Source organism: Notolepis coatsorum (assembly GCF_963971535.1).
Source record: "Notolepis coatsorum genome assembly, chromosome: 10".
Classification (NCBI taxonomy): domain Eukaryota; kingdom Metazoa; phylum Chordata; class Actinopteri; order Aulopiformes; family Paralepididae; genus Notolepis; species Notolepis coatsorum.
The window spans coordinates 7,134,903-7,156,580 of NC_140174.1; the positions used below are offsets into that span (position 1 = coordinate 7,134,903).

The following is a 21,678-nucleotide window of genomic DNA, read 5'->3' on the forward strand; positions in this document are numbered from 1 at the left end:
TGTGTCAAGATTTATATTTAAAATCCATTTTGAAAGACCTTGGGGGGGTGACAGTGGCTCGGGAGGTAGAGCAGTCGTCTGGTAATCCGGAGGTTTGATCCGGTTCGATTCCCGCTCCTCCCGGGCAGCGTGTTTAAAGTGTCCCTGAGCAAGACACTTTTAAACCCCTAATTGCTCCCGATGAGCAGGTTGGCACCTCGCATGGTCGCCTCCGCCGTCGGTGTGTGAATGTGTGTGTGAATGGGTAAAATGTGAGGAACAAATTGTAATTTATTTATTTACCATTTACCTCCAAAAGAATATGAATAGCGTTCATCTGATCAGTAGGAGTCCAGTGGTTTGTGACAGTTAGGTTAGTGAATTAGTTTAAGCATGGGTTATACAGTCCCCTAAGGGGCCCTGGGCGATCACATAATAATAATAATAATAATAATAATAATAATAATAATAATAATAATAATAATAATAATAATAATAATAATAATAATAATAATAATAATAATAATAAAATAATAATAATAATAATAATAATAATAATATTTTCAACAAGAACACTTCCAACTGTTCCATCGGTGTTCATACACTGGTTTTATTTTTTCGTATCATTGGTTCCAGCACCAAAGTGAACTTAAAGGAACTCGCCAATATTTGGGGGAAATTAGCTTACTGTCTTCTCCAGAGAGACACAAGAAGATAGATACCAGTTTCCTCTCTGTGCGTTCAGTAGAAAGCTATCAGTGGACAGTGACGGGTAGCCTTCGGGAGAGGTGTTAGTTGGACAATGCCTATAGGCTACCCGTCACTGTCCGCTTCCATTCATTGTGCTAAGCTAGGCTAACATGCAGCCAGATAGCTTTCTACTGAACGCACAGAGAGGAAACGTATCTATCTTCTTGTCTCTCTCTGGAGAAGACAGTAAGCTAATTTCCCCAAAATGTTGGCGTGTTCTTTAAAATATAGAATTGTGAACCACAGTGAGATCAACTGAATGATACTGTGTAGATACAGTATGAACCACAGCAATATGCTTCAAGTGCAATTGTGCTAACCAGACAAGATAGTGTGTCTAGGAGTGTGTTACTACAGTTTGAACCATTACTACTACTACTACTGTCTGATTGAATCCTGCCACCCACTACTGTTCACTACTGTTATCACTATTGTCATTATTATTTGCACTTTGTTCTATGTTCTATTATTAATAATAGTTAATACTTAATTGCATTTATATAGCGCTTTTCTAGACACTCAAAGCGCTTTACAATTATGGTGGAAATGTTCTCCTTCACCACCACTGGTAGCACCCAACCTTGGGCTACGCAGGCTCAATGGCTACCATACACTGGCACCCGGCACACAGCACACTACACAATGGCTACCATACACACTGGCACCCGGCACACAGCACACTACACAATGACTGCCATACACTGGCACCCGGCACACATCACACTACACAATGACTGCCATACACTGGCACCCGGCACACATCACACTACAATGGCTGAACGGCTCATGAGACAGGGATTGATATCAGCCAATTAAGGGGGAGGATTAGGTGGCCTTGATGTCAGAGACCTGATTGGGAATTTGACCAGAGAACGTCTGGGAACCCCCCTACTCTTTACGATAGACTTCCTGGGTTCTTTAACGACCGAATTCAGTCAAGACCTCGGTTTAGCGTCTCATCTGAAGGACGGATATTCTATTATCTATGTATCTACCCTACCTGTACCCCCACCATGCTGCTATGGCACTTGAATTTCCCTAAGGGGATTAATAAAGGAACACTTGATTTGACAACGGTGTGTGTGTGTGTGTGTGTGTGTGTGTGTGTGTGTGTGTGTGTGTGTGTGTGTGTGTGTGTGTGTGTGTGTGTGTGTGTGTGTGTGTGTGTGTGTGAGTGAGTGAGTGAGTGAGTGTGTGATCAGACACAGAGAGTGAGTGAGTGTGGTGTGTGTGTGTGTGTGTGTGTGTGTGTGTGTGTGTGTGTGTGTGTGTGTGTGTGTGTGTGTGTGTGTGTGTGTGTGTGTGTGTGATCAGACACAGACAGTGACAATCTCAGATTAACATTAATACAGGCTTTTACTGTGAATTCTGACAAATATACAGGCGGATTATGGACTGAAGCTGCACTTGGTGCAGGCTCTGTTCTGACAGCCTGGGCTCGGTGGAGCAGGCTCTGTTCTGACAGCCTGGGCTTGGTGGTGCAGGCTCTGTTCTGACAGCCTGGGCTTGGTGGAGCAGGCTCTGTTCTGACAGCCTGGGCTTGGTGGTGCAGGCTCTGTTCTGACAGCCTGGGCTTGGTGGAGCAGGCTCTGTTCTGACAGCCTGGGCTTGGTGGAGCAGGCTCTGTTCTGACAGCCTGGGCTTGGTGGGGCAGGCTCTGTTCTGACAGCCTGGGCTTGGTGGAGCAGGCTCTGTTCTGACAGCCTGGGCTCGGTGGAGCAGGCTCTGTTCTGACAGCCTGGGCTTGGTGGAGCAGGTTGATTGTAGCCAGTAGCCACTGACATCACAATCCCTTGTCCTCTTGCTGCCTGCTGTGTGAATTATGCTTCGTTTTGCTGCACCTTTGTTCCCTGTTTGTTATTCATGCATACATTCAGGGATGTAATGGAGGGTAATACTGCACTCAAACTCAGTTTACCCACTTTTATGAGTAATAGAGTTGATGCCCTCCTTTTGATATACTCATCTTAATATGACATAATAATATATCCATAAAGATCATATCATAGCAGGCCTTGGATTGTAGTAAATGATATATCAGATTGATGCAAGTTGAGAATGGAAATGTGGTCTTTTAATGAAAATATGCATCGAAAAGATCACAGAACATACGGTTATTTTATATTATTGCTGATTTTTGTTGATGATAGAGTTTACCCACCTTTTATTTCACCACTGCATTACCGAAAAATAGCAAAGAATAAAACACATTTGGTATCTGGTGAAACTCTGGTAAGCATTGGGGAAAGTCTCTTGTGTACATGTTCTGAATGTATTTTTTATGAATATACATATAATCAATATAATCACCTGGTAATCGCCTCCATAAGATTATTTCTCCTATATAATACGTATACGTCGGTCCTGTCAGCAATGCAGACACCTCCCTGGAGAGAAGCTTCTGAAGATCCCTACACACAGAAACAGCTGAATTCGAGTTTTCTATTATTAATAATAATAATAATAATCATTCTTGTGGTTGGCCCTTGAGCGCTGCGCGCTGTCAGGACAAGTGCGACACACAGGGGGGGGGGACCAACTGACAATCCAAAACAATAACACATTCCCACAACGCACAACTATCATAGCTATTTCACGTACCAGAAAAAGTCACTTAAATAGAACCGTCTGTTTCGAAGCTCTCCTCTCCACTTGTTGGTCTTCATTCACCGGCGCGGTGACAATATTGGTGAAGCGCTCTCCGTGCGTGCGCGCGGCGGTCCTCTCTCCCTCATCACCGCGTCCAGATGTGAAGGCGCGCTGCCGCGCATCCCGGCGGCTCCAGCAGCTTACCAAACTGATTAGGAAAACAACCATGGCCGCAGCATTCTAATCCAGATCAAATACCACACAGCACCAACAACACTCACACACACGTGAGAGAGCGAGCGAGAGAGAGAGGGGGGGATCGAGGATAGAGAGTGTGGGGGAGAGAGAGAGAGAGAGAGAGAGAGAGAGAGAGAGAGAGAGAGAGAGAGAGAGAGAGAGAGAGAGAGAGAGAGAGAGAGAGAGAGAGAGAGAGAGAGAGAGAGAGAAAGGGAGGAGATAGAGAGAGGAGAGAGAGAGAGGAGAGAGAGAGAGGGGGGGGTGGGAGAGAGAGAGAGAAATGGAGAGAGAAAGAATTGAAAGGGAGGAGAGAGAGAAAGGGAGGAGAGAGATTGAGGCAGGGAGAAAGAGCACCAACAACACTCACACACGTGAGAGAGCGAGCGAGAGAGAGGGGGGGAGATAGAGAGTGTGGGGGGAGAGAGAGAGAGAGAAACGGAGGAGAGAGAGAGAGAGAGGGAAAGGGAGGAGAGAGAGAGAGAGAGAGAGAGAGAGAGAGAGAGAGAGAGAGAGAGAGAGAGGAGAGAGAGGGGGGGGTGGGAGAGAGAGAGAGAAATGGAGAGAGAGAGAATTGAAAGGGAGGAGAGAGAGAAAGGGAGGAGAGAGATTGAGGCAGGGAGAGAGAGGGGGGGGGGAGTGTGGGAGAGAGAGAGAAAGGGAGGAGAGAGATTTAGGAGAGAGAGGGGGGGGAGTGTGGGAGAGAGAGAGAAATGGAGGAGAGAGAGAGAAAGGGAGGAGAGAGATTGAGGGAGGGGAGAGAGGGATGGAGAGGGGGGAGAGAGATGGAGAGAGAGGGAAGGAGAGAGAGAGAAAGGGAGGAGAGAGATTGAGGGAGGAGAGAGGGATGGAGAGAGGGGGGAGAGGGAGGGAAGGAGAGAGAGACTTTCTATTTGACAAAACAATTATGTAACAAATTGCATAGTCACAACATTAACCTAATTTGTGGTGAACAAAATTAAGTTTATAATCATACAGTATAAGATTTGACTGTCATTTGATATGACGGCGCAATTCAAACTCAACCACCATCTCCATTAGTGCTTCATGTGCAATGATGAGTGCACGGAGCAGCCTTGGCCTGAGGCATTCTTTTAAAAACAATGGAGAAATCTCTCTTTCACCCTCCCACTCAATCACTATCCTCTGTCTGTCCGCCTCTCTCTCTCTCTCTCTCTCTCTCTCTCTCTCTCTCTATCTCTCTCGTTGGCCTACATACAGATATAAGGAGGCCTAGAAATGACAATATGAGGCTATACAGCAATGGGCAAACTGCAGCTGGGGTCAGCCACTACAACCCTCATCCATCACTGCCTCAGGAAAGTGGCTGACTGACTGGCTGACTGGCTGACTGACTGACTGGCTGACTGACTGGCTGACTGGCTGACTGACTGGCTGACTGGCTGACTGGCTGACTGACTGACTGACTGACTGACTGGCTGACTGACTGGCTGACTGGCTGACTGGCCTGCTGGCTGACTGGCTGACTGACTGGCTGACTGACTGACTGGCTGACTGGCTGGCTGGCTGACTGGCTGGCTGGCTGGCTGACTGACTGGCTGACTGACTGGCTGACTGGCTGACTGGTTGACTGGCTGGCTGACTGGCTGACTGGCCGACCGGCCGGCTTACTGATGGACCAGCTGGCTGGCTGACTGAATATTTCCAGGGCAATTCGATAGTAACGCCAAAGCCCTCTATGAGTCACGTTGAGTGTACATACAGAAACAAGCATAAAAAAGCATATACAATCACACAGCATATAGAGTTATGACAATAAGACGACTAGAGGAGGCAAAAAGCAAGGATAAAAAATAAAATAAAACATGTACAACTAGTTTGACAATGGTTGGAGATCAAGGTTTTAAACTCTGCAACAGAGGGGACTGCTCTAAGGACCGTTGGAGTTCATTAGAGGGGCATCATAGCAAAATGCAGATTTACTTCACTTAAACCTATAATGAAGATGGCTATGCTCAGATATGCACTGGCTAATTTACATGATAATTCAATGTTATAAGTAGCATAGTGTACATTTATTCAAATAGATAGTAGGCTATGTCTTCTCCATATTTTTCATGACAAACACTATGTGATGGTGATAATTAATCTCAAGAAACCTCTCTAACGGGCCTATAGCTCGTTACATCTGAATCCCACCCACACAGAATTAGCATGAAATAACTATATTTAGACAGCAGATAGCAGTATGTATAGAAAGTGTATATCCTATACATAATGTATTCAAGGGACTGGCATGGATCGTTAACCCACACGACAGCCGGTTAACCCTTTACTATCACACAACCGACGGTGACGCTCCATCATTAGCATCATCATCTGCTCTGTTGTTATATTTTTTTATTTAACTATTTTATCACACTTTTTACTGTCCGTTCTATTTGATAATTTTTTGCCTATTTTTAAACTGAATCAAACCGCACTTTTTAACTATGTATTCTATTTTATTATTTTTATTACTGATCCTAATCTGAAAAGCTGTGATTTACCTTACCTATCTATCTATCTATCTATCTATCTATCTATCTATCTATCTATCTATCTATCTATCTATCTATCTATCTATCTATCTATCTATCTATCTATCTATCTATCTATCTATCTATCTATCTATCTATCTATCTATTCATCTAGTATTATGGCATTATGATGATTAGACAGTTAGCCTGTACGGCAGGCACGTGCACACATAGAGGCCAAGGGGGGCCTGAGCACCTGCCTTTTTGAGCCTCATCAAAAAAGTGCCCTTTTTGAAAAAAAAAAAAAAAAAAAAAGTTTTACCGTTCCGCATATAGACTGCCCTTCCAACTGAAAAATGTCAGGATATAATCAAAATATTAGGTAAAGAGAGAGATGCCCCATATTCCATTGCAGTTTGCACGGCCTCCTCAGCGTGCCTCTCCGCGGACCTATATATTTTATGCATAGCGTGGGTGGTGATGATGATGATGATAGAAACCGCTGTTGAATGCTGGTATTACACTCATTGAGGGACACGAAGAAGTCAAGTCCGATGGGATTTGGGAATCTCAAATACAAATCGGGATTGGAATAAAAAATGCATTTATATTAAACAATACAGAATATACAGCACTTCTTGGGGTCTGTAGGGTAAGCACTTATTCCCTCCCCCCTGAACATTTATGGAGATGTGTGGGCCTTTTAAGTCAGTGATAAAAGTGTCTTTCAAGGATAAGTGAGCTCCTGCACTGATTATTATAGTTCAATATTCAATATTTGATCACCAAAAACCCCCAAAAAGCATAAAAAGGGGGCTCCCCGCCCGGAAAGGGCCCTTGAAAATCGCCCACGCGCGCTACGTGCACTCGGTTTATATATACACACACAAGTGTAGTGCCCTTTTCAGCCTTTGAGCACCTGCCCCTCTAAAGTCCTGTGCACGTCCCTGCTGTACGGTACAAACTAGATGAACACTGGGGTACAAGTTTTATTTCCCCTGGTGACTCCTCCTCCTTCTGTGTGTGTGTGTGTGTGTGTGTGTGTGTGTGCGCGCGCGCGCGAGCGTGCGTGTGTGTGTGTGTGTGCACGCATGCGTGTGTGTGTGTGTGTGTGTCTTGCCCTGCATACCTTGCCATCTGTTGACACATGCAGCTGTTCAGAAATAGCCCTCTACGGCACCAGAACGAACCCTGGGTAGCCAGCAGATAGTTAGTCCAGCCAGGGCTAGCATGATAGTGTGTCTGTGTGTGTGAGCGCGCTTGTGTCTTTGCAGTCACCATGTGTCTGCTGCTAAAGACTGTCAAATCCAAACGACAAGATTCGCGAGACCGCTGGGAGAGTAGCTACTAGACTTTCTGTGTAATTTGCGTGGGTTGTAAGTCTGTGTCTAAGTTGTTTTGACAGCTGTTGCGCAAAGAAACTCTTCAGGCTATACCCTTCAGAGCTTATCGTATAGCTGGACAGCCCGGCTTTCTGTCACCCACACTTGAGTGATTGTATTTAAACTAGCCTAGCTACACACTAGCTAGCACAATTTGGAGGGGGGAAATGGAGCCTTTCCATGACCGGTTTGTGGAATTCCACCCGATCCATGGAAGCAACGTGATGCTGGATCCTTCCGGAACCCAAGCCACCCGGGTGGAGAGCTTCGCCAATGGGGTGTGTTTCAGCAAACACCCTCTGAGCCCCGGGGAGATCTTTCTGGTGGAGATACAGGAAAAGGAGCTGGGCTGGTGCGGCAACCTCCGGGTGGGCCTGACGGCCAGGAACCCCGCGGCCCTGGACGTGGTCCCCGAGTACTCCCTACCCGACCTGACGGACGTGGGCGATAGCTGGATCTTCGCCATCACCCGCAACCACAACAAGGTCATCGAGGATATCGAAATCAGGGGCGCCGCCGATGGAGAGGACGGCCTGGCTGGCGGGGGGAGAAGGCTCGGAAACGGGGAGGATGGAGGCGTTGCCGTCAACGAGGACGGAGGCGGCGTCGCCGTCAACAATAAGCCCAAGACATTCTTCACAGACACTCACCTGTACATCGGGGGGGACATTTGCATCCCCAGAGACAAGCTGGTGGGTCGGAGCCGGCCCGGGCGCTTCAGCCACATCCTGGACGACCTGTACAAAACCAACGCCCTGCCGCCCACCGCGCGGCGCAGCCGGATAGGGGTGCTGTACGCGCTTAACGGGCGTACAGGTCTCGCCGACATGCACATCGTCATCAACGGGGAGGACATGGGCGCTTCCGCGAAGGGGATCCCCACCGCTCAGCCTCTGTACGCGGTGGTGGACGTGTTCGCCGCCACCAAGTGTGTCCAGATCATACAGGTGGATTACGGATGTGAGTGTCACAGTCACACAATGACAATGCACAAAACTATTATTTGGTTTGGTCCGTTGAAGGCGAAATCAATAGAATGCATGTAGGGCGGCTGGGGTGGCGTAGCGGAGATTGTGCTCATCACCAATGCAAGAGACTCCGGTCTCGTCGACTCCCTTCTCGAGTCAGCATTGCCTGCGGCTTGGGGCCAGTCGTCATACTATCTCAATTGGCAGAGGTATAGCGGGTGGAAGTCGATGGGTGGGGATTGGACGTTGTGGACAGCGACTCCTACAGGTCGGTTGGGTGACGCCTGTACAGCAGAAACAGGAAGTAACGGGGGCAGCGTGAGCCTCCCACGCGTTACTCCTCGCCACTGAGAGTCCGCGCTGTCTGGTGAAAAGATGCGACAGGCTGCCTCCTCGTGTACCGGAGGGGACACGTGATGCAAGGCTTCTATCCTCACTACAGCCGACCAGTGGGAGGCATAGTCTAGCAACGTTCAAGACAGGGGAGGGGAGAATTGGATAATACGAAATTGGGATGGGAGAAAAATTGAAAATGGGGAGAAAAAGTGGATAAAAAAAATAATAATGCATGAGATGCACAAGTTATTTTTTTTCCTTTTCTTTCCTTACACACAGAACTGTCTTCAGTCCAACCATGTCTCAATTTGAACCCCTTCACCCTTCTACCTCTCCTGTCTGTTCCCCCACTCCATCTACCTCCTCTCTCTCTCTCTCTCTCTCTCTCTCTCTCTCTCTCTCTCTCTCTCTCTCTCTCTCTCTCTCTCTCTCTCTCTCTCTCTCTCTCTCTCTCTCCAGTCTCCTCCTTGCAGACGTTGTGTAGGCAGACCATCCAGAAACACATAGTCCATAGGATGGCCCTCGACTGGTTAGAGTTGCCCGAGAAACTCAAACAGTATTGCAAATACGAGTGATGGACATCAACCCTGGTGCTGGATGGATGGATGGATGGATACCACTGCACGAACACTGCGTCACGAGTCAGCTCTGCACAGTTACACAGCTCAGTCAGTCATTGAGTTAACCTCCTTTTGTCCTCTCTGAAAATCAAAATGAGTGTTACTCTTTTTTTTTTGCAATGGAATTACATGTGTCAGTTCTTGGGACTTTTTGTTAATTGTTAATGAGTTGAGCTTTTTTGGTGTATGCACTTCTAACTCCTGGCTGGTGTAATACCCCATTTGGAAGAGAAGTTAAGGCCTTCTCGCAAACTGGAAAATAAATGAAGTCTACTCTATTTATTTTTCTCTCACTTTGTTATTACTGTATCGTGCAATACAATGAATGGAGATGGATTTAAAGCCACAATCTGTTTCCCCCCCCCCCCATATTAATATGGTGTAGCCTATATTCACTTCGTCTACATTCTTGAATAGTTTGATCTGTAGATGGAAAATACACAATACATTTACATTCACTTTTAGTCATTTAGCTTTTATCCAAAGCGACTTACAAGTTCTGTACAACAAGTCAGCAGGAAGGGTACTATTCTGGCAGCTACGGGGTAATTAAGATTGTTTGTCAAACAGTGTCGAACTTAAGTGCTACAGTTTTGAGTGCATAGTAGTAAAGTATAGACATATTCGCATAGTAGTAGGTAGTAATATAGGCAAGGAAGATTACTTAGTAGAAAAGTGCGTGTTTTTCTCCAGTGTTTACAAACATTACCTAACAAGTCTTGCAGCCACAAATCACAGCAAATACAATTACAAACTCATATTTACATGTTGTCTAGTGTTAGTCCTTGTTTTATTGGTTCTGCTGGTCTCTGACAGGGACAAGTTGCAGGTTGAAAAAGCCCTCAGCTCTGAACTCGGCAGAATCTGCACCTGGCTCGCTGATAACAAACTATCATTACACCTGGGTAAAACGGAATCCATTCTCTTTGGATCAAATAGCAAACTCAGCAAGGCCAACGGCTTCTCTGTTACAGTGGGTGACAATATTGTCACAAGGAAAGATGAAATTACCTATATGGGTTTCATCCTAGAGGCAAATCTTTCCTGTGACAAAATGGCAACCAATAAAAAAGTCAACCAACGAACAAGATTTTTGTACAGGATCTCCTCTGGTAAATGAGAATACCTTGAAGACTCTAACAGGAGCACTCATTCAAGGGTTCTACGACTATGCTTGCACTCCAAAGGCCCTAAAAACAAGGCTACAAACATCACAAAACAAACTGGTCAGACTACTGCATGGCCTTACTCCTAGAACCCACCTCACCCCTGCCCATTTTGACAATCTAGGATGGCTTAGAGTAGACGACAGAGTACAGCAACTTGCAATGGGCCTGGTCTACAAGATACACTACACCACTAAGGTACCCATGTACATGTCGAAATACTTCCTAAAGGTCAGTGAACTCCACGACCACAACACCAGAGGGAGTTCCACAAATCACGTTCAACCCAGATTCGGCTCAAACAAGGGACTAAACACGTTTAGCAATTATGCCACATCAATGTGGAACGCCCTACCCACAGCCGTAAAGGAATGGGAATCCCTACCCTCCTTCAAAACCGCTCTCAAAGAGCACCTACGGGTGGCTGCAATTAGAAACTGGCCCGGTAAATGTCAAAATACCCCCCCCCCCCCCACCCAACCCCCTCCAATGTACAGTTTCTTCCCCTTCGGATGTATATATATTTTTCTTTATGATCTCTTTTTCTTGTTTGTCATAAATGTCTTGATTAATTGAAAATGGAGGACCCTTATGTAAACAAGACGAAAGTATTTTTCTGGTCTTCATCCTCTTAGCAGTTGTTATTAGTATTGAGCTGTACTGTATTGTACCCATTCTGCAATCTGTTAATAAAAATGTCAATCAATCAATCAATCAATCAATCAATCAATCAATCAATCAATCAATCAATCAATCACTTGAATGAAAGGTTGAAAATGGGGGACCCTGATGGAAACAAGACAAACGTCAAACGTCTTTCTCAGGTCTGCATCCCCTTAACAATTGTATGTATTGAGCCGTACTGTATTGTACCAATTCTGCAATCTGTTAAATAAAGTTTTCATTCATTCATTCATTCATTCATTCAGGTCCCAGGCCTCATCTCCCCATCTCTGGCCAGACAGACACTGCCATCTAGTGTTGGTGGAAATGTTAACAGTGGGCGTGGCCTGCGTGTATTAGGTCATCAGCTCTAATCTGCTGCAGTCAACATCGCTCACATTGAGGAGGAAACCTCTACAGTCTCCAGTCATTTACACGAAGTCACCTTTCTATTTATTGTGCCTGGTCAATACTGTGGCTACGGAATAATGTCGTTTTGTCAATTCTCTGGCGGCGAGGTCTACAAGGACCATTTTAAACCAGGTGAGTCGCAGTGTTGTGGAGGAGAGGGATGCTGCGACTGCACTTGTTTGACGATGCAGAACGATTTTGAATTCCTCTCTAGTCTACCAATTAGATATATAGCGTATTAAATAAGTATGTTGATAGAAAATAAACAATTGGCCTAAACAAAACAAGAAATTAAAACGTTTAGTTTATAAAAACACAACAGTTCACTTGTTATAATAATGTCACAACACCAAGGCTAGTTCCACTTCCTGTTTACCTGATTGATTGATTGATTGATTGAAAACTTTATTAACAGATTGCAGAATGGGTACAATACAGTACGGCTCAATACACACAATTGTTAAGGTTTAGGTTAGGTTAGGTTTACTTTATTTGTTCAAGGGGGACAGTGTACATTAATAAAACATTTTACAACTGTAAATGCACCCAATTTTAGCCAAAAGGCTAATTTCCATTGGCAGTCCCCCTGCCAGAAGGTACAGGCTAAAAAAAATCCTGTGTAAAAAAAAAAAAAAAGGGTTAGCAATAAAAACAGAATAAAATCAAGATGAATACAATAGAATAAAAACACAACAAAAGCACATAGACATAGTAGGGATATAGGTCACAATACAGTCATGGACACAAGGACAGAGCACATCATGACATATTAAGAGACCCAGACATAGACAGACACACCATATCCACACACACATATACACATACAGACACCTCGGTGTTGACAGTTCTGGTTTTCAATAAGCCATTCCCTAACCCTGCACTTGAATTAATGGTATGATGTGGACACTCTAATTGTTTGAGGAATTGAGTTCCATTGGTGGTTTGATTGATTGATTGAAAACTTTATTAACAGATTGCAGAATGGGTACAATACAGTACAGCTCAATACACACAATTGTTAAGGGGATGCAGACCAGAGAAAGACTTTCGTCTTGTTTACACCAGGGTCCCCCATTTTCAATTCATCAGGACATATATGACATACATGACATACAGATAGTCAGTACTGCTACATCTATACATTTATGACATACCAGATTTGCAAATACAGTACTGTTTGTGATACAGAAGGAGTCAAGAAAAGGGAGTATATACATTTGACGTAGAAACTGTACATTGGAGGAGGTTGGGTGGGGGGGGTTGGGTACACTGGGATATTGACAACCATACTGGGTAATTTACATTGGAGGTGGTTGGGGGGGGGGGGGGGGCACACTGTATAAGCAAGCAAAACTGTACATTGGGGGGGGGGAGACTCTGTACAAACAAACAAAATTGTACATTGGACTATTGACAAAACCATACTAGGTAAATGACTGTACATTGGAGGGGGTTGGGTTAGGATATTTACAGGGGCCAGTGTTGAATTGCAGTCTCCCGTAGGTGTCTCTTGAGAGAGGTTTTGAAAGTGGGTAGTGATCCACATTCCTTTACAGCTTTGGGTAGGGCGTTCCACATTGATGTGGCATAATTGCGAAACGTGTTTAGTCCCTTATTTGAGCCGAATCTGGGTTTAACATGATTTGTGGAGCTCCCTCTGGTGTTGTGATCGTGGTATTCACTGACCTTTGGGAAGTATTTTGCCATGTACATGGGTACCTTGGTCGTGTAGTGTATCTTGTAGACCAGGCCCATTGCAAGTTGCTGTACTCTGTCATCTACTCTAAGCCATCCTAGGTTGTCAAAGTGGGCAGGGGTGAGGTGGGTTCTAGGAGTAAGGTCAAGCAGTAGTCTGACCAGTTTGTTTTGAGATGTTTGTAATTTTGTTTTTAGCGCCTTTGAGGTGCTTTGGTACCATGAGGTGCAAGCATAGTCGTAGTACCCCTGAATGAGTGCTCCTGCCAGAGTCTTCAGGGTATTCTTGTTTACCAGAGAGGAGATCCGGTACAAGAATCGAGTTCGTTGGTTGACTTTTTTTATTACATTGGATGCCATTTTGTCACAGGAGAGATTAGCCTCTAGGATGGAACCCAGGTAGGTAATTTCATCTTTCCTTGTGACAATATTGTCACCCACTGTAACTGAGAAGCCGTCGGTCTTGCTGAGTTTGTTATTTGAACCGAAGAGAATGGACTCTGTTTTGCCCATGTGTAATGATAGTTTGTTATCAGCGAGCCATATGCAGATTCTGCCTAGTTCCGAGCTGAGGGTTTTTTCAACCTGTAACTTGTTCTTGTCAGAGACCAGCAGGGCTGAGTCGTCCGCAAACAGGAACAAGTTGCAGTCACAAGCTGACGACATGTCATTTGCATAAATTAGGAACAGTAGCGGTCCTAGTATGCTTCCTTGTGGAACACCACAGCTCACTGTGAGGGGGGGGGATAGGGTACCGTTTACCTCCACCATCTGTTCCCTCCCCTCAAGGTAGGATTGCATCCAGCTCACTGATAGACTATCAAAACCAATTGGATGCAGTGGGATGCTCTGTATGAGAAGACGGCCTGGCCAAATACACTTTTTTTGGGGATGCAGAGGATGCAGACCAGAGAAAGACTTTCGTCTTGTTTACATCAGGCCTCAGGGTCCCCCATTTTCAATTCATCATAATATGACATACACGACATACAGATAGACAGTACTGCTACATCTATACATTTATGACATACCAGATTTACAAATACAGTACTGTTTGTGATACAAAAAGAGTCTAAAAAAGAGGTATGTACGTGTGCTCCCGAGTGCAGCAACCCCCTGTTCTCCAGTCCTAACCCTAACCCTGTTGACCGTGATGTTTTTCTCCAGGTATGTACGTGTGCTCCGAGTGCAGCAACCCCCTGTTCTCCAGTCGGTCCAAGTACGCTCACTCCTCTCCTTGGCCCGCGTTCACTGAGACCATCAGGGAAGACAGCGTGACCAAGATGATGGAGAGTCTGACTGCTTTTAAGGTAGGTCAATAAGGTCATCCTCCGATAATGGTCACAATTATGTACAATCAATCACACATGTCTGACTCTCACTGTCTGACAGTGGTCTTCAAAACAATAGCTGGTTGTTGGAATTGATCTTGTGTGTTTGAGCGACATCCCACTTAGCTAACCGGCGTTGTAGTCCAAATACATTTTTAAAGGTGCTGTAAGTGGTATTTTGTTCAAATACGTGTTAAATAGCTCTACATGTACGTTCCTACAGCCATCACAAAATCCTGCAGTTGGTTTGCCAGCTACCTTGCTAATCGTGTTCAGCAGGTGAAGACAGAGAACATCTTGTCTGACCCTCTCAACATCTTTAAAGGGGTGCCTCAGGGCTCCATCTTGGGTCCCTTGCTGTTCTCCATCTACATCAACGATGTAGCCAAGGCTGCTGGAAATTCACAGATTCATCTATATGCTGACGACACCATCTTGTACTCAGCAGGCCCTTCACTCCACTCTGCGGCATCCACTCTTCAAATTAGTCTTACCTCTATTGAACAGTCCTTTCACAGTCTCCACCTTCTTCTCAACTCCAAGAAGACGAAATGTATGCTTTTTATCAGAAAGCATGACACTGCTAGCAGCACCCCTAAAATCACCTGTGCCGACGGCTCAGAGCTGGAGTTTGTTACCTCTTATAAATACCTTGGCCTCTGGCTAGACCCATCCCTTTCCTTCTCTACTCGCATAAAACACCTGCAGGCCAAAGTCAAAGCTCGTCTGAGCTTCCTGTACCGCAACAAAGCTTCCTTCACCCGCTCGGCCAAACACACTCTTGTCAAGATGACCATCCTCCCTATATTTGATTATGGCGACACCATCTATAGAATGGCATCCCAGCGTGCCCTCAGAAAACTCGACATACTCCATCATTCCGCCATCCGTTTTGCCACTAGTGCACCCTTCACCACTACTCACCATTGTGACCTTTATTTTTTATTTTTTTTTATTGATCTTTTTCCCCCTCCATTTTCCTCCGATTTTCTCCCATCCCAATGTTAGTCGTATGCCAATTCCCAGTCCCTTCCTGGTCGCTGCGCACTTACCCCCCACAGTCAGATCATCTGGGAGAGTGGAGGCTACCACGTGCTTCCTCCGACACACGTCCAGCCAATCACCGCTTCTTTTCACCTGGCAGCGCGGATTCTCATCGAGAGGGCGTAGCGTGTGGGAGGATCACACTATCCCCCTCAAGTCCTATTCGCGCTTAGCAGGCGCCCCGACCGAACTGTAGGAGTCGCTGTTTACAACGACCCGGACCCACCCCGCCAGCTTCTCCCACCCTCTAATACAGCCAATTGTATTAGTGCAGACGGCCAGCCAAGCTGGTGACAACCCCGGAGCTGTGAGCTGGATTCGAACAGGCGAATCCAGCTCACAGCTCCGGGGTTGGTGACGAACGCAATCTCCGCTCGGCCACCTAACCGCCTACCATTGTGACCTTTATAACCTGGTGGACTGGACATCTCTTCACACCAGAAGGCTTCTTCACTGGCTTCAAATAATTTACAAAACCATACTTGGTAAAACGCCTCTCTACCTCTCCTCCCTTCTGCACGTCTCCACTTCTAACTACAGCCTAAGGTCCAGCAACTTCATCAAACTCACCATCCCCAAAGCCTGCATGGTTTTCTGGACACAACGCCTTCCGATTTGCTGCTGCATCTGACTGGAACACATTACAAAACAAACACCCTTAAACTCACTGCCCTCACATCGCTCACTGCTTTTAAACAAAATCTGCAACAGATCTTAACCGACTGTTGCACCTGCTGACTGCCTCCCAATCGCACGCATAGCCCTCAGACTATTCTCTCCTCCCCCTAAGCCCCCCCACCTACCTCCCTCCTTCTCCCCCTTTCTTCTCTCTCTCTGGTTCTCGCTCTTCCTTTCTCTTTTTCCCTCTCTCTCTTTCCTTCTCTCTCCCTTATTTATTGTTGTCCTTGTATACTATTGCTACTGTCATTTTGTATTTTATTTACTTGTATGCATGTATATAACCTTGTTTTTGTTACAGCCTCCCACCCCCCTTCCCACAAAAGGCCTTTGCTTTTTGGACAGGCTGCTTTTGTATATAAGAATTTGTTCTTAATTGCTTGCCTGGATAAATGCAGGTTAAATAAAAATTAAAATAAATTAAATCACTGATATAGTGTCTGGTCAGTAACATGAGTCTCTCAAGTCCCTCCGCTCTGCAGTAAACAGCCATCACTGATATAGAGTGTCTTGTCAGTAACATGGGTCTCCCAGTCCATCCACTCTGCAGTAAACAGCCATCACTGATATAGAGTGTCTGGTCAGTAACATGGGTTTCCCAGTCCCTCCACTCTGCAGTAAACAGCCATCACTGATATAGAGTGTCTGGTCAGTAACATGGGTCTCCCAGTCCCTCCACTCTGCAGTAAACAGCCATCACTGATATAAAGTGTCTGGTCAGTAACATGGGTCTCCCAGTCCCTCCACTCTGCAGTAAACAGCCATCACTGATATAGAGTGTCTGGTCAGTAACATGGGTCTCCCAGTCCCTCCGCTCTGCAGTAAACACAAAATAAAGTGTCTGGTATCCCTTCCCACGTTATCCAATTAGGAGAGAGAACCCTAGATATGTTTTTACTTATTTCAAGAAATCTTGCCAAGTCAAATTTGCTTACTGCACTTGTTTCAAGGATATATTTGCTTAAAACTAGTTTTCTTTCTTATTTTTGCAATGTGGAATTCTCTCTCCTGATTGGATAAAGTGGGAACGGGATATCAGTTTGTGTTCCATTTCCTATGAAAGAATTGCACCAAAGCTATGGAACACCCTCCCTATGGACACTAAATAAGATAAAAACCTACCTCTTCACGTAGCCTTTTAATACACTCTGCCACTTAGACTCATTACATCCACACTATGATTATGGCACTGTAAATGAGAGCTATTTTATTGCACTGCTTTTATTCTGTCTATTTTATACTCATTTTATGTCTGCATTTTATGCATTGCTTTTATTTTTGTCAATTATCTGCAAATTTTATGCCCGTCTATATTTATGCCAATTCTATGATAATTGTATGCCTATGTCTATTTTATGTCTACATTACTGCTGTGAATTATTGTATGAAAGGTGCTATACAAATAGTTTATTATTATTTTTTTTTATCAAATTTAATAGTTTATTATTATTATTATTATTATTATTATTATTATTATTATTATTATTATTATTATTATTACAGGACACATGTCCTTGTCACCCTGTGGCCTCTCAGGTCCTGTGTGGGAGATGTGGTAACGGCCTGGGTCATGAGTTTGTGACTGACGGACCAGAGGAAGGAACGTCGCGTTTCTGAATATTCAGCGACTCGCTCAAGTTTGTCCCTAACAAAGGTAATAATTACTGTAGAGTGGGTGATGCAATCTAGGACTAGACTTAAAGGTGCACTATGCAGTTTCTGGGGCGGGGGGGGGGGGGGGGGGGGGGGTACTGTATACATTTATTTTTCACTTCACTGAATTAAAAAAAATCATTTTCAATAAATGTATCCTAGTCACTCGGTCGAGCTCCAGCTCTGTCACTCAATGACTTTTCCTAAAAGTACCCGTTTTATCTGGCACGGTTTCTGAAATTTCAAAATGACTTCAGGAAAATGTAATTAGAATGTTATTCCACATATGGGCCGTTGGAACAGACGAAAGTCACAGCACTTTGCGAGCGTCTAGCACAGGGGTGGCCAACCCGTGGCTCGCGAGCCGCATGTGGCTCTTTGCTCGTCAATGTGTGGCTCTTCCATCCAAAAAATAAAAAAAATATAATATACCGGTGTATATATATATATATATATATATATATATATATATTTTTTTTTTTATGTCACTCAAACCTACATTTCATTGTGGTAAACCTCATATTTTTATATTCAGAGGTAATTATATAGTTTACACTGTTTATTTTTCTCATATTTCTCATAAGCTGTCGGGTCATCTGACCCGTTCCTGGCGGGAATTAGTGGCATTTTCTCCATGGTTGTGCTAGTGTTAACCGTTAGGACTTGACTTGTCAAAATATTATTATTATCAAACCTTTTACATAAAGACGACAGGATTTTCCCCAGGATTTTCAAACAAGATGGTGCAGAGTCTCAATTACAGGGTGGTCTCCCCCCGTCCAGGATGCCAAAAAAAATGCAATAAAGAAGGTATTAGACAATGATAGACAATGTTTGTTTTTCTAAGCTGGCCCCAAGCTTTCACTGCAAATTCTTATTATATTTATTTAAAACTTTATTTTTAAACGCATGGTGGCCATTGTTTAGGGAAAGCCCTGGACTAAACTTCGCTACATATTCTTAGTAAAAGCACTGGGTCTCTCTCTCTCCTTTCTCTGTTTCAGACAAGGCGGACAAACGATAAAGGCGAGTCCAACCCAGTACTGTAGCTGCTATAGAAGCCTCACCATCCAACCCAGTGGACCGGGCCGGTCAGTTAGTGAAGTGGGCAGGGGAAAGGCCCGAGTGGGACGTCCTGTACACAGATGAGTTTCTGACTGGCGGAGGACACAGGGATTGGATCATGTCTCAAAAAAAAAATATTACAAAAAAATACCTCATAAGCAGAACTTAAACTCCATCTGTATTATGTTATCTACTTGCATCACACCTGCCAAAAGACTATCACAAGAACAACATACTTTATTATTTAGAATCATTGTGGAAATGAATAGAAAGCTATTACATGTTGTGGTAAATGTGGGGAAATTGTGATTTCTTTAAATTTCCCAGGATTTGTATGTACTGTCAGGTTGGTAGCCATGCAAGGGTCCTTTTAATTCCCCCCTGCACAGGTGGCCACGACACAGTGAGCGCTCATTGAGTTTCTGGTTAAGATATCAATCACCAAATGTTCACTGTATTTTAGCAAATTATCTCTATTTCCTTTTAATCTCTTTCTAATTAGGCGTGATATCTCTAGTGAGATTGAGGTAAGGGTTATTGATACACAAAAAAAGATGATTTAATCAGATGGGATATAAACCACCAAGTGTTCACTGTATTAGAGCCTTATTAACACGTTGGCTGCCATGAAACGTGTTTAGACGTCATTGCCGGCCATGCTCAAGGTGCCGGAGGACGCTTTACAGCGTCCTTATATCAATATTTCAAAAATCTGCGATCGGATTCATATGTCCCCTCCGCTGGCCTGAGATCCACCAGGAGGACCCACTGAGCTCTCTGGCGGTTCAGGAGCGCCATCTGGTGGCCGATCGGCGCAATCGCTTAAACAGGAAGTGGCATAGAGGTTGTGCTGGACGTCCGTATTACTTCCGGGCACTCGCTATAGGTCCCGGCATTCTAGCTCGTCACAATACACAGTGATCGATTGCCAATAACTCGATAAACAACATGATTTGGACGTATATACCATTATACAAGCTGGAGATGGACCGGGTAAATCTACATCCCATAATGATAAGATTTCTACTCTACGATGATCGCCCAACGGCGCGCGGAGACTGGGGTGAGTTTTAGCGTGTAAAGTTACCGTCTTCGATACTAACTGCTATTATCAACATTTGACCCACATTACATGATTGGTATAACGCTGCCCACGGAATTATAAACGCCCCCTAGCCCATCCGGTCAACATCAGATGACGTGTAGTAACTTCTAGAAGTACGTCTAGTTGGAATTTTTTATATCGCGCTGATTGCCATAAAACTGTATTGCATCATCAATATAATGCATTTGGGGCTATAGATCACGTTCTGGAGAAAGCTGCAGAAAGAGATGAAAACATACTTATACATTAGACCATACTTTACTATGAATATGTGAATAAAAAAGTTTAACGTTGCTACACAATGAACAATACATATAGGACTTTGAATGGGCCCTAATAATGGCAATGTAGCAATAGAATTTAAAAAGTTATAGCCATGCAAAGAAGGGGTACTTCTCCATAGACAAATAGAGCCGGCAACCTATGGTATATCATTAATTTAACCCAAGGCAACCAAAGTGTTAAAGCTGCAGTAGGCAACTTCGGGCGATATTTGCGAGAGTGAGTTTACCTGCCCAGCAGAAATATAGAGCTCTGCATCACTTTTCAAGCCCATGCACGCGCAACAACAACAACAACAACAACAACAACAACAACTCTGATTGGTTATTGATGCAGGGAGCTGTTGTATTTGGCCAATCCGATGTTTGTGGCCTGCCAAGTGGTGTCCCCGGGGTCGGATCACAAAACTAAGACTCCACCGCATTCCTCGTCAAAAGGTACACGACGCAATGTGCAAAAGCCGAGGAATTCTTACTTATTAAATTCTGCTTCAAGCTGCTAGTGCCTCTGAGAGTCTGTGGGGAAACCTTTGCTTTGCATGGTCTTGGAAAAAGTGATGCAGAGCTTGCTGTATTTCTGCTGGGCAGGTAAACTCAATGAACTTTAATGAGTTCATTCCTCAGAAGTGGCCTACTGCAGCTTTAACTGATCATTGGCCTCGGGGCGGCTAGGTGGTGTAGTGGGCAAGGCACTCGCCACCAATGTGGAGACGCTGGGTTCGCGTGTTCGAGCCCAGCGCTCCACATTGTTTTCAGTTTGGCTGGTCGTCCGTACTAATACAATTGGCAGTATTAGAGGGTGGGAAACTGATGGGTGGGGATCGGGCGTTGTGGACAGCGACTCCTACAGGTCGGTTGGTGCGCCTGCGCAGTAGAATCAGGAAGTGTCGGGGGCAGCGTGAGCCTCCCACGCGTTACTCCTCGCCACTGAGAGATCGAGCTGCTCAGGTGAAAATATGCGACTGCTGTTACCTCAAGTACCGGAGGGGACTTGTGCTATGTATGACTTAGTCCACATTGCAGCCGGCTTGTGGGAGGCAAGAAACAGCGTTCGTGACAGGGGAGGGTTGAATTGGATTATACGAAATTGGGATGGGAGAAAATATAGAAAATGGGAGAAAAAGTGGATAAAAAAAAAAAACTGATCATTGGCCTCAAAGATCTCACATTTACTGTCCCGATGGCATATGTTGTGCATACAGTATATCCTGGGAAATGTGCAAAATCACACTTTTCCCACATTTACCA

At 44.7% G+C, this 21,678-nt stretch overlaps 2 protein-coding genes across 2 annotated transcripts; both read left to right on the plus strand.

Annotated features, from left to right (window-relative positions):
* The first annotated feature begins 7,311 nt into the window (after positions 1–7,311).
* On the plus strand, positions 7,312–9,459 carry neurl2 (neuralized E3 ubiquitin protein ligase 2). Its single transcript, XM_084323210.1, has 2 exons — positions 7,312–8,374; positions 9,178–9,459. Exons 1-2 carry the CDS (start codon positions 7,582–7,584, stop codon positions 9,291–9,293), a joined length of 909 nt encoding a protein of 302 aa, XP_084179336.1. The 5' UTR covers positions 7,312–7,581; the 3' UTR covers positions 9,294–9,459.
* Positions 9,460–11,556: 2,097 nt separating this feature from the next.
* Positions 11,557–21,212, plus strand: msrb1b (methionine sulfoxide reductase B1b). Its single transcript, XM_084322692.1, has 4 exons — positions 11,557–11,710; positions 14,441–14,583; positions 17,863–17,980; positions 18,984–21,212. Exons 1-4 carry the CDS (start codon positions 11,656–11,658, stop codon positions 19,001–19,003), a joined length of 336 nt encoding a protein of 111 aa, XP_084178818.1. The 5' UTR covers positions 11,557–11,655; the 3' UTR covers positions 19,004–21,212.
* The last annotated feature ends 466 nt before the right edge of the window (positions 21,213–21,678 follow it).